This window comes from Phlebotomus papatasi, chromosome 2 (genome assembly GCF_024763615.1).
Source record: "Phlebotomus papatasi isolate M1 chromosome 2, Ppap_2.1, whole genome shotgun sequence".
Classification (NCBI taxonomy): domain Eukaryota; kingdom Metazoa; phylum Arthropoda; class Insecta; order Diptera; family Psychodidae; genus Phlebotomus; species Phlebotomus papatasi.
Window position 1 is genome coordinate 67,251,739 of NC_077223.1, and position 15,356 is coordinate 67,267,094.

The window sequence follows — 15,356 nt, forward strand, 5'->3', positions numbered from 1 at the left end:
TGACCACTCTGTGAATATCGTCATTCAGAGGTGGTCTTACGTCATGTCATCAGCTACCAAACCCTCAAGGAGAATTTCTTAGTAAGAAATTTAACTGAGAAAATTCAATTGAAAATCAATTGGAATGATACTCCAAGAACTTTCTTGATATCTTGTCCATATCGATTTCTTTTAATTTTGATTGCATCGAATGGAATTGCGTTGGCAACTGACTGATTGCCTATCCTCTCGGCCGAAGAAAAAAAAAAAAGATCGCGCGTGTTGAGAATGGATTGGGGCATGGGGCCAAAAATTTAGCCACCGTCACGCGCCATTCTTTTGTGTGTGGGATAGAGAAGAGAAAGACCTTATCCATTTACACAATTAATCTCCTGGTAAGAACCATGTGATCCCTGATGCATGTGGCCAGAGAAATCACAGACACGATAGTCTATTTTTGTGTCAGCATTGGGACACCTAATCGCAAGAATATTTCGATGTCTAGGCCATTGAATTTGGGTGCAAGCACAATGGGAAGTCCATCATTTTCCGCCATAGAATTCTTATCAGTCTTAGCGAAATGTTACCTTTGCGTGACACTTCCTGAGGTGGTCAATTTATAGAAGGGAGGAAGTTTAACATTGAACATTTTGATGATAAGAATGTTTGACATAATTATTCAATTGATCTAATGTGCTGTGTCAAGATTAAATGAGACTTAGGAAGTATTAGGATGGGATTCTTAATATTCCTATCAATTGTTGGTAAGGACAAAATTTTAGCCGGTGTTTTACAAAAATTTACATGAACAGCATCAACTATCAATCACAGATTTGTCACAAGATTAACATCGATTTAAAAATATATATTTTCAAATTTACTTTTCAAATAATCAAAATTTGATCTTCTATAAGACGAAGGACAAATAAACATTTTTGGTCAGTAAATTAATTCAATTAAATATTTAAGTTAAAACGTTACTTCAGAACACATTGATCCCATATTGATCCATTTTCAATCGATTCATAGATCATAACAGATTTAAAACAATTTATAGATCATCTCAAAATTTTCTTAAAAATATTTTAAGAATATAACACAATTGATTTTCTGACAAAAGTTAATTACTGATTTTTAACAAACTGAAACCGATTCCATTTTGTCAAGAATTTTAAGATCATTCCAATGACGCGAAATTTCCCTCAAACAGTTGAAAAATATATATTCTGGAGCCTTTTAAATCTCTTGAAAGGTTGTAAAACGTAAAACACATCCAAAAATTGAAGAAAAATCGTATAACTCGTTTTCAAGAAATTCCAAAACAAACTTCGTTTTGGAAGAAAAGGGATGAAAAGGGGTGTAATTTGCTTGTACTTTACGAGTAAAGAAAAAGTTATCCAGGGGAGACATGATAACTTATTTTCGATACTATCCACTATCAATTCTGAAAACTTTAAACGATGGCTGTACTTCCTGTATGTAGATATTTATCAACAGTCTCATTCTTTTAAGAATGTCGCAATGAATGGCCTAACCATCCGTAAAAAGTCTACATTCATTAAATCTAACATATATTGATATATCGATACTATCAATTCTATATTATCGAAGAGTTATCATTCCACCCCTGGTATATTTTCTACAACTAAAGAAAAGTCTACTATAAAAGCCCAGAAAAACTTGCAAAGCTTAACAAAAAAGCAATTTTCAAAGCGCCGTATTTGGAGAGCAGCTGAACGGATTTTTAAAAACAGTGATAAGCCTAGATAAGTTTATGGTAGCTGAGATTCTAACAAGGTTATAGCTATAGTGTTTATAGTGAGGTTATAGCTCAGGTCAAGGAACATCAAGGAAGGAATGCGATCCATCATTGGAAAGGTCTCGATCTCTGCTACAACATATTAAAATTTAAAGAAAAATCGTTGTCTAGTTTTCAAAATATTCGTCATCGAATTTTCGAAAATTGATTTAATCGGATCTTCGATGAAATTGGATGAAGTTGGCGTGCCAGAAAAAGCTATGGTATTTCACGAGAGCTCTCCAAAGCAACAAAATTTTTCAAATTAAATTCTGACAATTAGAACCGAAGATATGACCATTTGAAAATTATACTTTTGACCCTTTTGACCCTTTCTAGCTCGAGTCAGGAGGTTGGGGGAGGGGGATTTTTTTTCAAAATGGTGGTTTCCGAAGTGAAGGAATGGGGGATCGGGGTTGGATCTGACGGGTCCCGGTTAAAATCCCGAAAACCAAAATCCCTAATCCTTTAAAGTGCTTTAGCTTCTCCCATGATTGCACGCGCGCTTACTGAAGGCAAACGGAAATTTTCTGTGTCTTGGGAAATTATTCTACACATTATACTCCATATAATTTCATCCCTTTCTGGATTTTGAACATTCGGGATTTCGGCATTCGGAATTTTGGCATTTGGAATTTTGGCTTTCGGTATTTTGGTTGCCTCCAGATCTGACATTACCTACTTCTTACCAACTATCGATATTTAACCTTTGCCGAAAACCGCTTGTCGATATTACGGGTGTCAGACTTACGGCTTAGCTATTTGGCTTAACTCCTCTAATTCTTTATCAGGCATGTTTTTTTTAGGAAATTATTGTTTATGATTGGATATTAAGGGCAAATGATCCATAAGATTAAAAAAATGAGTAAAAATGCTTGTTCTTTAGATTTTTGAGACCTTCAAGAACTGGGCTAAACCTCCAGTCTGAAGCCGGTATATCTCTCTCCGTTCTCTCTCCAGAACGGATGTGTCAGCCACGAAAAATATATTTTTGGCGCATATGATATTTATGATCTATGAGCTCTATGAGTGTTACAAGGTATCAATCCAAAATTTAGGCCCGATCTGATGAGGTTGGATTTCACTTCGGACCACAAAAGCTGAGATTGTAAAAAATGTCATCTCAATTAAATCTTTATCTTCAGATTCAGACCTTTTCTTTCTTTTTCCTCCACTCCCTTATATACCATCCAAATACGATGTTTTTTTTATTTTTTTTTTTTTTTTTCAAAATTGGCACATGCTTTTTCCAATGATTTTCGGATGTCCAGACGAACATTTCATCCAAACATATCTATAACCGAAAACTCGCCATTTTGAATTATTGAAGATCAAAGGTTAATCACTTTGGAGGGCTCATTTTTCTACCCGATTTGGTTAAATTTAGATTTTTCGGATATATTTGGATATATCGGATTTTCGAACCCATATATCGGATATCCGGATTTTCGAATCCGGATATATCGGTCCCAATCTTTAGTCAAGTAATCGAATTGATTTATAACTGCTCGAACTCCACGAAGACAGCAGTATAATATAATCCCTCGATTTTTTCACCTCCCAAAATTTCCACTTCCACCCCCCGGAGACCACTTTTATCAACAAATCTTCACGTCTCAGACGATTTCTAAGAAATGTCGTCACGCTGTTTGTCCGTCTGTCCGTCCGGCTGTCGCCAGCTCTAGGAGCCAAACAGTTAGAGATAGCGCCTTGGAACCTTCGGGGGACCCACCTATAAGTCGACCCAAGGATCGTTGATATGCCCCTCATTTTCTCCCCGCCCCTCCCCTTCCTCTCCAAAACTATGTTTTTTTGGGATTTCGCGAAAACGCGTCGTGCGATTTTTTTTTTTTCATTTTCGGATATGTTTTAGAGATTACCCAGGCGCAGATTTCGTCCTTATACGACAATACCTTTGAATCGTTCCTAATTAATAACGGTTTTTCAAGGTCAAAGGTTAAAATGACACTAGAGAGCGCATTTATAAAGCGAATGGGGTCATGTTTGGGCTCGTTGGAAAGGTCTTGGAATTTCCTTTAAAACTGAACCAGTTTCAATCGGTTCTGAACCGGTAATGAACCGGTTCATAGCCAATAAATAATTTTTATCGGAAAATCAATTCTATTGTTTCTTAAACATTTTTGGAGAATCTCTTGAATGTGAATGATTTATGAATCGGTTCAAAACGGTTGAAACCCGGTAAATGGTAAATGATGCGAAAGTACTTTTCAGGTATAGCATCTAAGTCACGAGTTCGAACATTTCGCAAAGCCTGGGACGTTTTGCCACCCCTTTTTCTCAATTATCCCTTTTTGTTTGTACGTAGGCATATTAGTAATACCAAGAATATTTTTATATGCAACCTTCTTAACCAATTGTTCTACTTCAGAATATTTTTGTGATTTTTGAATCATTTTAATAAGTATAGAAAACCAGTTATAAACTAAAAATAATGCAGAAAGATAATTTGAGGATAGCTCTATTTCGTGAGTTCGAGCATTCCACAAAGCTGGAACGCTTTGTCATCTCTTTTTGACGAAAATTGCTCCCAAATGTGTAAAGACCTTTATTTAGCTCACATACAAGATTTCACCCATGATAAGCTCCTGGATCTAGGCTCATTATGGAAAACCCATTACATTTTGATGACGATTTGACTAACTTAACCCTTTAAGGACGATTGGAACACCGGTGTCCCATAAAGAAAATAATTTTTCCTGACTACCTAAAGTTGTTTTTGTCTTATGTCTGTACATAATTGTAAAGTAGGAGGTTGAAGGAATCTAGAATATTTTTTGCAAGTCACCGGCTAATTGCTGTATAGTAAATTTTTGACCTCAGAAATGGCGAATTTTTAAATTCTCAAATTCTTAAATTGATTTTATTTATTTTTTATACCTCTAATTTATTTAAGCGAAACCCTTTTGGTAATAAAAACTACAATACCCATAAGTATAATATTTTTCATTAAAGCGAAAAATATTATTCACTGGAATTGTCAGAAAAAATACTTAAATTTTTGGGCTATTTTTACCCTTATGGTTCATACAAGCACAAAATACACCGAATCAGACTCTGTTGGACTTTTCAAAGTTAGATGTAAGACTTATCATTGATTATGTTTCTCAGTTTAATTTTTATTGTTGATTTTCAGTCCGTAAAAATTGTCTCGTCGTTAAAGGGTTAAAAATATTAGAAACATTATCAAAATATTTTATGTTGATGTAAGTAAAGAACGTTGAGGAAGATAAATATTCTCATTCTCAAATCGCAACTATTAAGTCGTATTGTTTAGTAAAAGCAACTCAAAATTGCTGTTGATTACTTCATTAATTTTAATTACTCTTCAAAAATAGATCTTTCTCACGCAAATTCATCAAAATCATTTTTAATGACTTCCCGTTTGAATGAACTTCATTTCCTTTTTGTCACAGATGCTTGCCTGAGGTGCCAGGCTGAGAGCAAGAAGGATGCCCTGGGCAGGCAGGATTGTGTCGTGGTCTGGGGTGACTGCAATCATTCATTCCATCACTGCTGTATGGCTCTCTGGGTGAAGCAGAACAACCGTTGTCCACTGTGTCAGCAGGAATGGTCAATTCAGCGAATGGGAAAATAGAGGGGTTTGAAAATTAAAAAAAAAAAATTAGGAATAAAAGAAAAAATAAAGAATAAAAAGTATTTCTGTTTTTGAGAGCAAAAGACATGCCCCGGGTGAGGATCGAACTCACGACCTTAAGATTATGAGACTTACGCGCTACCTACTGCGCTACCGAGGCGTTGCAGGCTCTGGTCGGATGTTGAACACTTGCTATTGCAGGGGATTACACTGTTAAAATTTGTAGATAAGATTATTCAGATTACTCTTTCTGGCATGGCTTTATCGAAGTTTTCCGATCGAATCATTTGGGAAAATATCCGCTTTGATATTTAGAATTAGAATAAATTATGTGCAATGTGCAGCTCTCTACCAAAAGTGAGTATTAAATGAGGGCGGGAAACTGTGAAAAGCGCAGCAAAGGACAAGAAGCGCCAAGATCCTGGTTGATCGACTGGATTGAAGCAATGCTAATCTCTGTCTTTTGCAGTGGCTGGACATGCAGGGAAGTCCCTCAACATAGGGAGCCAGCGACTATTCTGCCTTCGGTGTGATAACCCAACGGAAGTATACAGCCTGGTCAAAAAAAAAGTCTGTTGAGCACCTCCCTTGATGCTGAGTTCTTACTAAGGGAAAGGTACTCAAGTAGGAGAAAGGGTGCAGCAACGAATGAAGACCCAAGGTAATTGCCGGCAAGGACACCGCAAGTGCCCAGAAAGACATTGGCCAAAGAAATACCGGATGCGCCGGAACAGAAAGCTGCTTTCTCAATAAAAGAATCATTAGTCTGTTTTTAATGCATTTATTCTTCTAAAAATATTCATTGAGAATAGCAATCTTGGTGAAAAAAGAAACATCTTTCAGAATCTGCCTGAGGTTTCCAGCTAACGAGAACTGCCCTGAATCTCTTGAACAGTTCCTTCAAGTTGTTCCAGAGCTAAACAATTAATTTTCCCGAAAGGAAATCCTGAATTCCCGCTTATATTCTCGTTCTTGGAAATTCTAAAAATCTTAGTAAATTTAAAACAAAAAGTTCTAAAAAGTTGAGAATCCCTTGGCGCGATTCCCAATAGTCTACCCTTTCTATTCTTTACCTCTGACATTTGTAATCAATGCAGCAGGCGTAGACATTGAACAGCTGACAAAGTAGCCATGTCAAAAGAGAAAACCTGGAGGAAGAATCTCTACGAAAATCAGGGTTTTAACGACAACTACACCCCAGATACCTTCCTGCAGGAACTCCAGAAGAACCAGAATGTCCGTGAGTTCACCTTTTACGAAGCCCTCTGTGGAGCCACGAAGGTGAGCCAGCAGATATCCATTGTGGTGGCCTTCCTCATCATCTACCATGGCCTTTTCACACGATGGTTATCTCCGGAGGCGATGCTCGTACAAGCCAGCCTTGCCACAGTGATAGGATACATCGTGTACCTTGCCACAAGTGAGGAAGCTCTACTTAAAGCCATCATTCGACATTCCAAGACAGTTCTGGGAGTGCTAGTGTTTGGTTTCATCTTCTCACCACTCCTGCACACACTCACAAAGAGCATCAGCACTGACACCATCTACTCGATGACCTTCTTCGTGTTCTGCCTGCACTTGATCTTCTTCGACTACGGCCTGGAGGCTCATATGGTGTCCAGAGCCATTTCCCTGAATGCAGCAATCTTCGGATCCATCTGCCTGTCTTCGCGTCTGGCAACTTCCTTTCATGCCTTTGTCCTCCTGGCCACTGTGGTGGTGCTCTTTGTCCTGCTGCCGATTCTACTGCGCCGCTTCTGGTCACCTCCAGTTCTTCTGCCCACCTTCCTGGTTTGTGTCATCTTTCTGTACTCAATCTCTCTGCCCACGCTTGTCACTTACCTCCTGGGTCTGCTGGCCATTAATCTTCTCTTCCCATGGCTCTTTGTACGCGCCCAACCGCACAAACACATCATCCATGGGCCCTGGGATGAAGCTGTTGTAGAAACGATGGAATTTTGAAACCATTCTACTCCTGGAAACAATATTTTTGGTCTCCATGAGACTGTTCCTGTTCAGAAATAAAAATCACCCAGGAAATCATCCCAAAATAGCTAATAAAAAATTATACAGACTAAAAAAATATTAATTTTGATTTTAGAAAATTTAATTAAATTAAAAAAAAATTAAATTCAGTTAAGACTTACGTTTTGAAGAAAAATGGACTGATAAACCTAGATCGGTTTATTGTAGGTGAGATTCTTAACGTGAGCAAACTCGAATTGCATGCAAAATGTCGAAGGAATCATCAAGATCGGTTAACTCTTTCGTCTCTTTTGGGACTCTAGTACCGAAAGAAGAATATGCATTTTCTATGAAAAACAATGTTTTTTAATTATTCAGAGTTGATAAAAATCCGATTCTTGTGGATGATTACAAACTATAAGGATGTCCAAATGTAAGATATTTTTTGCAGGACCTTAATTAATTCCTGAGCTTAGATATTTTTGATTAAAAATTGTGAAATTGGCTTGCAGCATATGCTGCGGTCCGGAAAGAGTTAACCCTTTAAGGACGATTGCGTCACCGGTGACTCAAAAATTAAATTTTTCCTACGGCCTTCTAAAGTCATGTTTCGCTCTAAAAAAAAAACGGAAAAAATGATTTTTTCAGACCCGAAATTTTAAACCTTCTCATCAAAGGGTTAGGGCCTCAACAGACATGAGGATTAGCCGAGAGAAGATTTAGAAAATTATATTCGAAATAATGATTAAACTACATTTCCATAATTTTCCACTAAGTCGTCTCTCGGCTTAAGTCGCAAATGTGTCTAGGGCATTAAGCGGCAGTCGAGATAATTGAGATTATGTAATGAAAATTGGTTTGTCGAATGTGGTGACCCTAGCGTTGGTCCTACGAAGTTTAAATGTTACAGAAAATTGTAGCGCTTTGCAAGACCTTCAATTTTCGCCCTCACTCGTCAAAATCGGTCAATTAGAACAGGAGATATGGCGTTTTGAATTTTGTGAAATTTGAACCCCCATATCTCCTGTTCTATTTCAACCACAGCGACCCCACGTTGTTTTTTGGAAACTTCATAGCCTAGGCTACAACAATAAAAATTTAATCAAAATGTTCAAAGGCGTTTTTGAGAAAAATCAGTTTGAATTTTAACGCAACCGCTTGATAATTAGAACCGGGAATACAGGCAGGCCGATCAATTCACTTTTGACCCCTTATAGCTCGGGTCATGGGTTTCCGAGGGACTTAATTTTTTTTTTTGTTTGACAGATATAAAGTGCAACTATAACATAATAAAATTTCAGCCCGATACATAATGTAGTTCTCGAGCTATTTTACTAAACCAATTGGATTTTTTTTTAAAGATTAGTGTAATTGGACTGTTAAGCCTAGAAGAGTCGGAGGGAGAAAGCTCCATCTTGACGAAAACTCTTTCAACTCTTTAACGACGAGACACTTTTCACGAACTGAAAATCAACAATAAAAATTTAACTGAGAAACATAATCAATGACAAGTCTTACTTCTAACCTTGGAAAGTCCAACAGAGTCTTATTCGGTGTATTTTGTGTCTCTATGAACGATAGGGACAAAAATAGCCCAAAAATTGAAGTAATTTTTCTGACAATACCAATGAATAATATTTTTCGAGTTTAATGAAAAATATTACGCATGACTATTGTAGTCTTTATTGCCAAAAGACAAATTGACAAATTGAATTAAAATGATTTAATGTTGCATTATTCGCACTGTCTTTGGATATTTGGAAAAGTTTGTGAACGTTTTATTGAGAAATATTACATTTTTGCTACAAATTACAAGTTACGCAAACGAGCAAAGGAAGATACGGCAAATGTTGATTAGAGAAAATTTTGCTTGAAAATTTGTCGTAACTTCCCCAAAAATAGAAGTTACGGCAAATTCTGATAAATTTTTATTAATTACGGACACTTATGATAATTTTTGTTTAAAATAATTTTTATTGGGCTTATAAAAGTTTCTGTTTCTCAAGTGCGTTTAATAAACAAAATTTTGCCGATTCTAAATATGTATATATATATATCCCAAAATCGCAAAAATGAAGTTACGACAAATTCTGATTTAACTGACGAATTATGTACAGACATAAGAAAAAAATAACTTTAGGTAGTCAGGAAAAATTATATTCTTTATGGGACACCGGTGTTCCAATCGTCCTTAAAGTTCCTTAAAGCGAAAAAAGTTCTAAAACAATGTTTTCTATGATAATTATGGTCCAATAAAGTCTAAAATACCATCCATTCTTTATTATCTTTTTTATTTTAGGCGCTAGGAGAGAAAATATAAATTTTTTTGAAACTCTTTTTGCTTCTTAAATTCATATTTTTACTTTTTTCAAATCTTTCAAATAAAATATACAAAGCAAGATGACATATCTTTCAGTAAAAAATAAATTTATTTTAGTCCGATTACTTTAAAACGGTATTTTTATGGAAATTGGAAATTAGTTTTTTTGCACTAATATTTTTTGTTTCTTTTTCTCTGACATGTCACACAAAACTGGGAATAGCAACAAAACGAAGAGTCAAAATGAGTTCAAACTTTCAAGAGATGTTTATAAGACTATTACCGAGGACACTATAGCACTTTTAAATAATTAAAAATTTTATAATCGCAGTAAATGTGATTTTTATGAAGACCTTTTTGAGACAGTCTTACCTGATAGAGGGTTAACCAAATCGGTTAAAAATTAGGTCCCCCAGACTGGTTAAAATTTTTCCTTTAAAAACTCAAGATAGCGATTTTTTTAGGTCATAGGTGTGTTTGGACAAAATTTTCGCCTGGACCACCTCCAAAACATATCCAAAAATAAAAGAAATCGTACGAGCTATTTTCGAAATAAACCAAAAAACATGGTTTTGGATGAGTTGGAGTTGGGTGGCGGGAAATAAAAGTCATAATAATGATCCTTGGATCAACTTATGTGAGGGTCCTCTGAAGATCGGAAGTTCGTATCTCTTACCGTTTCGCCTCTAGATGGGTTACAAGTTTCACGGACAGAAAAAAGAATATTAAAAAATTTACGGGTATTTATGGGTACCTAACCGATTCATTACCTGTTTCGACCGATGCAGCCGAGTTGGAAATTTCAAGACCTTTCCAAAAAATCCAAAACTAACGAAATCGGTCGAAAAAATAGGTCCTTTCAAGGGGTAACTCATTCCCATTTTTTCTGACAAGGGTTTCTGGTTTCTCGGGTTTCGCGAAACGTTTCTCTGACAATTGACGAGGGTTTCTCAATATGAGTTACTCCTTGGGTCCTTTAAAGTAGTTAAATTGTAACAAATTAATATGAATAAGCCAAAACTCAAATAAATTAAGTACGATACTTATCTTGAATGATATGATATTCATGCGCACCTTGAAGATCTTTCAAAAATTATTAAACTGCGTGAACTGCCCCACTCTCCCCTACCAGCTGCAACAAAAGTAAAGATTCTCGAAATGTTTTAATTGTGTTTATAAATTTATTTAACTCTACAGATCATCCAGTACATTGTTGAACGATTGCTAAAATCCAATCAGAGGAACCTAATTAGAGTTCATCGTGCACAAGGTTGAGGTTTAAACCTGTAGTCTGTGGAGTGCTTAATCCTTCCAAATGACACATTCTCCTACACATTTTTTTTTATTCCTGAGATTATTGTTCTTTATTTTCTTTGAATTATTTTCCTTTTTTTTTGCAAAATCTCTCAAGCTCAACAAAACCACGACACTTTAGGGCGCTCCTCCCATTGCAATATTTACTATTTACTGATTTACAGAACGTCTATATAAAATTAATTTTTAGATTACAAAAAACAGAACTCTCTTTATTCAGTTTGATATCTCACTGAATCGTCAAAATTGTTTAAATGCACAAGAAAAATCGTTTTTCCAACATTTACACGAGTTTTTTTTTTTTTAAGCTCCTGCTTTCGGTGTGATAAAATACTTATGGGGAGGGGCTTCTTGGTGGCTAAAATCTCAATTTCATTGAGAATTATTCTTTTGCAACAAGACCTTATTACGATTAAAAATACACATTGGTTTTCTCTTCTATCTCTTTTTTTTCTTTTAGAGCACGCTTATTGAAATTATTCCTAAAATACACACTCTTTGCCATCTAAAAGAAAATATCCCTAATCTTTTTGCTTTGCAACTTTAATGCAATTTCTCTGCAAGAAGAACACATTATGGGAATAAATTCACTCATGAAATGAGAATGTATTACAAAAGTCGATTTACTTTAGCTAATTTTTAGTTTTCAAGTATAATAGGGGATTGATTGTTGGTTTCCTTTGGAAGAAATGGACGTAGAAAGGAAAGAGTTCAATTTGGATCTTTTCCATTTTACTGCAACATCTTCTTTAGATTAAATTTGCAGGTAAGTAACAGCATCTTTCAGAATTTGTGACCAATTATACCATCTGGCGCTATTTATTTTTAAAATGTTTAACTCTTTCGCGTCCATAGGGTCATATATGACCCGGGGAAAAAAGTTTCTTTTTGGCTATTTACATTAATTGAAATCTAACTGGAGTCTTGAGAAAATGAGCCAAGAATCTTACATCCTTCTATTATGATGTCGTGCACGAACAGATAGATTTCAATTAATGTAAATACCCAAAAAAAAAAACTTTTTTCCCCGAGTCATGACATTACCCTATGGACGCGAAAGAGTTAAAAGACAGTAACGCCTACAAAGTCAATTATTCAGAAAAAAAAAAACAAATAGGGGAGGAGTCTGAAAAATTGCTCGTATAAAATACAGGCCACGCCTCTTTCGAAATTTATAATAAAAAACTGTATTTAACAATCGTGCCAGCAAAATTTCCTTACAGCAAGGGTAAAAGTAATTCAGATGTGAGCATAAAAAAAATATAGCTTTCAATAAATCCACTCCCACATAGAAGCCACGCTCATTCCTAAAACCAGTGTTTCCAACAAAAGAAATGTACAAAAGCAAGACATTTTTTGTTTTTAATAATATTACATGCAAATCGCGTAATTGCAAACCTTCAAATGCAGCAACAATGCAGATAATATTTCAAATTATATATAGGGGAAAGTACTTTCCCTTCGAATAATATGAATTTCTTTTATTTTTCCTAAGTGACTTATGGCGTCTATACACTACAGAAATTTATGTCCTTATTGAAGAGTTTTTCCTGCTCAAGAGTAGGGAATTCACTTCAATATGGACATAAATTTCTCTAGTATGGAGAGGCCATTACACATACCGTTAAATCAGACAACTTTGTGCCACCCTATTTTTAGACATGAAAAGCTCTCTACCGGAATTGGTAGTTGCGAGGAAGCTCTCCAAAAATTGTGCAAGGTAGCTCTAATATACGTAAAGTGATTATGGGTATTCCCTTTACATGCTTGTTACCAAAGGTTGGTAAAAATTCCATCATTATCTGTGCTGTTTCTTCATTTTTCCAAATCTGCAGAAAAATTTCCTCTGGGACACACAATTCAAAAAGTCTCCAATTAATTCCGTGTATCTTGTTGCACTCCTTTACTATTGAGGACAAAATAGCTGAATCGGCGATTTCATAGGTTGTTCCCTTTTCTCGTAGTGACGTGTTAATCTCAAAATGGGGAAAACGCAGTAGGGGAAATTACTCTCCCTTCGAACGTTCATGCCTTTGAATAATGTGAATTTATTTTACTTTTCCTAAGAGACTTGCACATAATTATCAATAATTGATAATAAACTAACTAATATTCAATAAAAATATGTAGGCCTCTTAGGAAAACTAAAAGAAAATTCACAGGAAGACATGAACATTCGAAGGAAGAGTAATTTGCCCTACAACTTTGTTCCACTAGTTTTCTCGATAATTTTATCCCTATATAAGAGATATCGTTCAAATTTCAGTGTTTAGTAATATCTGGGACTCAGATCTTTCAAGCAAGAAAAATTTGAGCCCCTCCAACCCCCTTGACCTGAGATATTGATCATACAAGAATAAATTTTGCGACTTCTTATAATCATTTAAAGACTTCATTTATTTTCATCCGTTCTAGTTGGCGGAATTTGATCAGTGATGGTGTAAATTAAATGTCTTATGAAATAGGATGAAAGGAACGTCTATTGATACTTTAAGAACTCGTGTTAGCACCTATTGACATCCTACTCTGTACCATTCGGGATATGAAATTTGAACATCTCTGTTTATAGTAAAAGGCATATTACAGAAAAAACGTTATATTACTTATATTTTACTAGATAGGGTAAGTATGCCAAATTTCGGCCAGCTTCTAATTTCGGCCACTTTGAGTCTAATTTTGGCCAAGCAAATATATTAATTAAAATTATGTATGTAATCTTCGAATAGTCAATGAATTCATTTTGCTTTTAAATATTTATTCATTTTAGGATGTATTAACACAAAGACAGTTAAATTTTAGGTATAATTTGAATTTAAATTGCGTCGTCAAAACTCAGTGTGGAAAGAGTCTTACAAAAAATGTGACAAATCGATTGTGTTTCTAGCAGTCTTGTGATTTGTGGTGAAGTGCAGAGGGTTTTCCTTCGGTGTTTTTTATGAAAATTGATTAGTTTTCATTAAACATTGTTTCTGTTCATGTTAATAGTAAATCAATTTTTAAATTTCAAGTAAAATTTTTCCCAGCTGGATCCTGTATTTCGCGTAAAAAAGTATATACTTTGTGAGCGTCTCTCCGGTGAGCTAATGTTGCATATTCCGACAACATCTTTTGCTTTCCTAAATTTTTTATTCATTTTATGTTTTTTTTTTTTTCAATTTCTGAGTTCTAGAATGTCCAGAGATAAAAAAACATCGCTTCTTTGAAAAAGATGATGTTGAAAAGGCATTGGAAGAGTTCAGTAAGGGCAAATTGCTACGGGAATCTGCGCGTAAATTTGAGATGTTACTCTTCAGGTCTTCAGGACAAATTACACGGAAGATCTCAGGGTTTGTGGGTCATATAAACGTATTAAACTAAATATTAAACTCGTGACGTTTTGAAATTTTCTATCCGTTGCTTCGCAAAAGGTGGTCACAAACAAGGTGGCCGGTATTTCACTCAAAGTGGCCGGAATACTACCCAAAGCAATGTCCACATTTTTATTCATTTTTCAATATTTTAGGAACTGATTTAAAGAAAACAAAGATGATAAACTAGTTTTCAACGTTCCACACAACCCTCCCGAAAAGGAAGTAAAAAGAAATATCAATATGAATTAAAAATATTGCATTTCAAACTTAGGACTTCGATGCTTATTTGCAACTATGCCGAAATTTGGCACACTCACCCTACATTAAATAATTTTCAACATATTTTGACAAAAGTGTCAATAGGGGTTCCCTGTCGAACAGACTTTCCTCCGACCCTATACAATTCTTGGGAGCATTACAACTTTGAGCGACCACCACCAGAGGCGCTATAATCGAAAGATTGATTTTCGTAACTTCGAAATGGAATATTTCGGAATCTGCGTTTCCAATTTTGACGAAATTTTAGTATGTTGTAGCTAAGGCTGAGACTTTTCTAGCGATGGGTCGCACTAGCCACTCGATGTTACTTGATGCGACTTATAAAAAAAATTATAAACAATAATAAATTGAGTTAAAAGGGAAATGAAAATAAAACTTCTTATACATATGTACTGATTAATCGTGAATACTTATAGAGTGATGATTTTAATCTAAAATTGTGAAATAGGGCAAGTTGAACAACAATTTTTCCCGAAAAAAGGGTGGCACAAAGTTGTACAACTTTTGTTTATACCTTTGTACCACATACAAGAAATTTTCCCCCTTGTCCAAAGATACCTGGAATTTTTTTTCTACCATGGGGTTATATTCTAGAGATGTGTAGTTTGATAAAAATCTCATTCATATATCTCAACTAATTTGAAAAATATTCAAGAAAAACTTGAAAGTGGCACAAAGTTGACGATAAGTATTACGGTAAGTATCGAGAGAGAAACGTAGCCGTTCCTCTGAGCT

At 35.3% G+C, this 15,356-nt stretch overlaps 2 protein-coding genes and 1 non-coding gene across 3 annotated transcripts in view; 2 read left to right on the top strand and 1 right to left on the bottom strand.

The window, feature by feature from the left end:
• Positions 1 to 5,569, top strand: part of LOC129803940 (RING-box protein 2) — a 60,574-nt gene extending 55,005 nt beyond the window's left edge. The window contains exon 2 of the mRNA XM_055850834.1: positions 5,212 to 5,569. Coding sequence (XP_055706809.1) covers positions 5,212 to 5,393 — 182 coding nt within the window. The 3' untranslated portion in view covers positions 5,394 to 5,569. The remainder of the gene's footprint in view (positions 1 to 5,211) is intronic.
• Positions 5,481 to 5,553, bottom strand: Trnam-cau (transfer RNA methionine (anticodon CAU)). The gene has a single exon. It is a non-coding gene; the product is annotated as a tRNA-Met (tRNA).
• A 919-nt stretch (positions 5,570 to 6,488) lies between the features above and the next one.
• Positions 6,489 to 7,476, top strand: LOC129803941 (phosphatidylinositol N-acetylglucosaminyltransferase subunit C). Its single transcript, XM_055850835.1, has one exon. It carries the CDS (start codon positions 6,525 to 6,527, stop codon positions 7,353 to 7,355), a length of 831 nt encoding a protein of 276 aa, XP_055706810.1. The 5' UTR covers positions 6,489 to 6,524; the 3' UTR covers positions 7,356 to 7,476.
• Positions 7,477 to 15,356: the final 7,880 nt, after the last annotated feature.

Bases quoted from the DNA above. Each gene is read 5' to 3' on its own strand.
- LOC129803941 (XM_055850835.1), top strand. From the start codon at position 6,525: ATGTCAAAAGAGAAAACCTGGAGGAAGAATCTCTACGAAAATCAGGGT.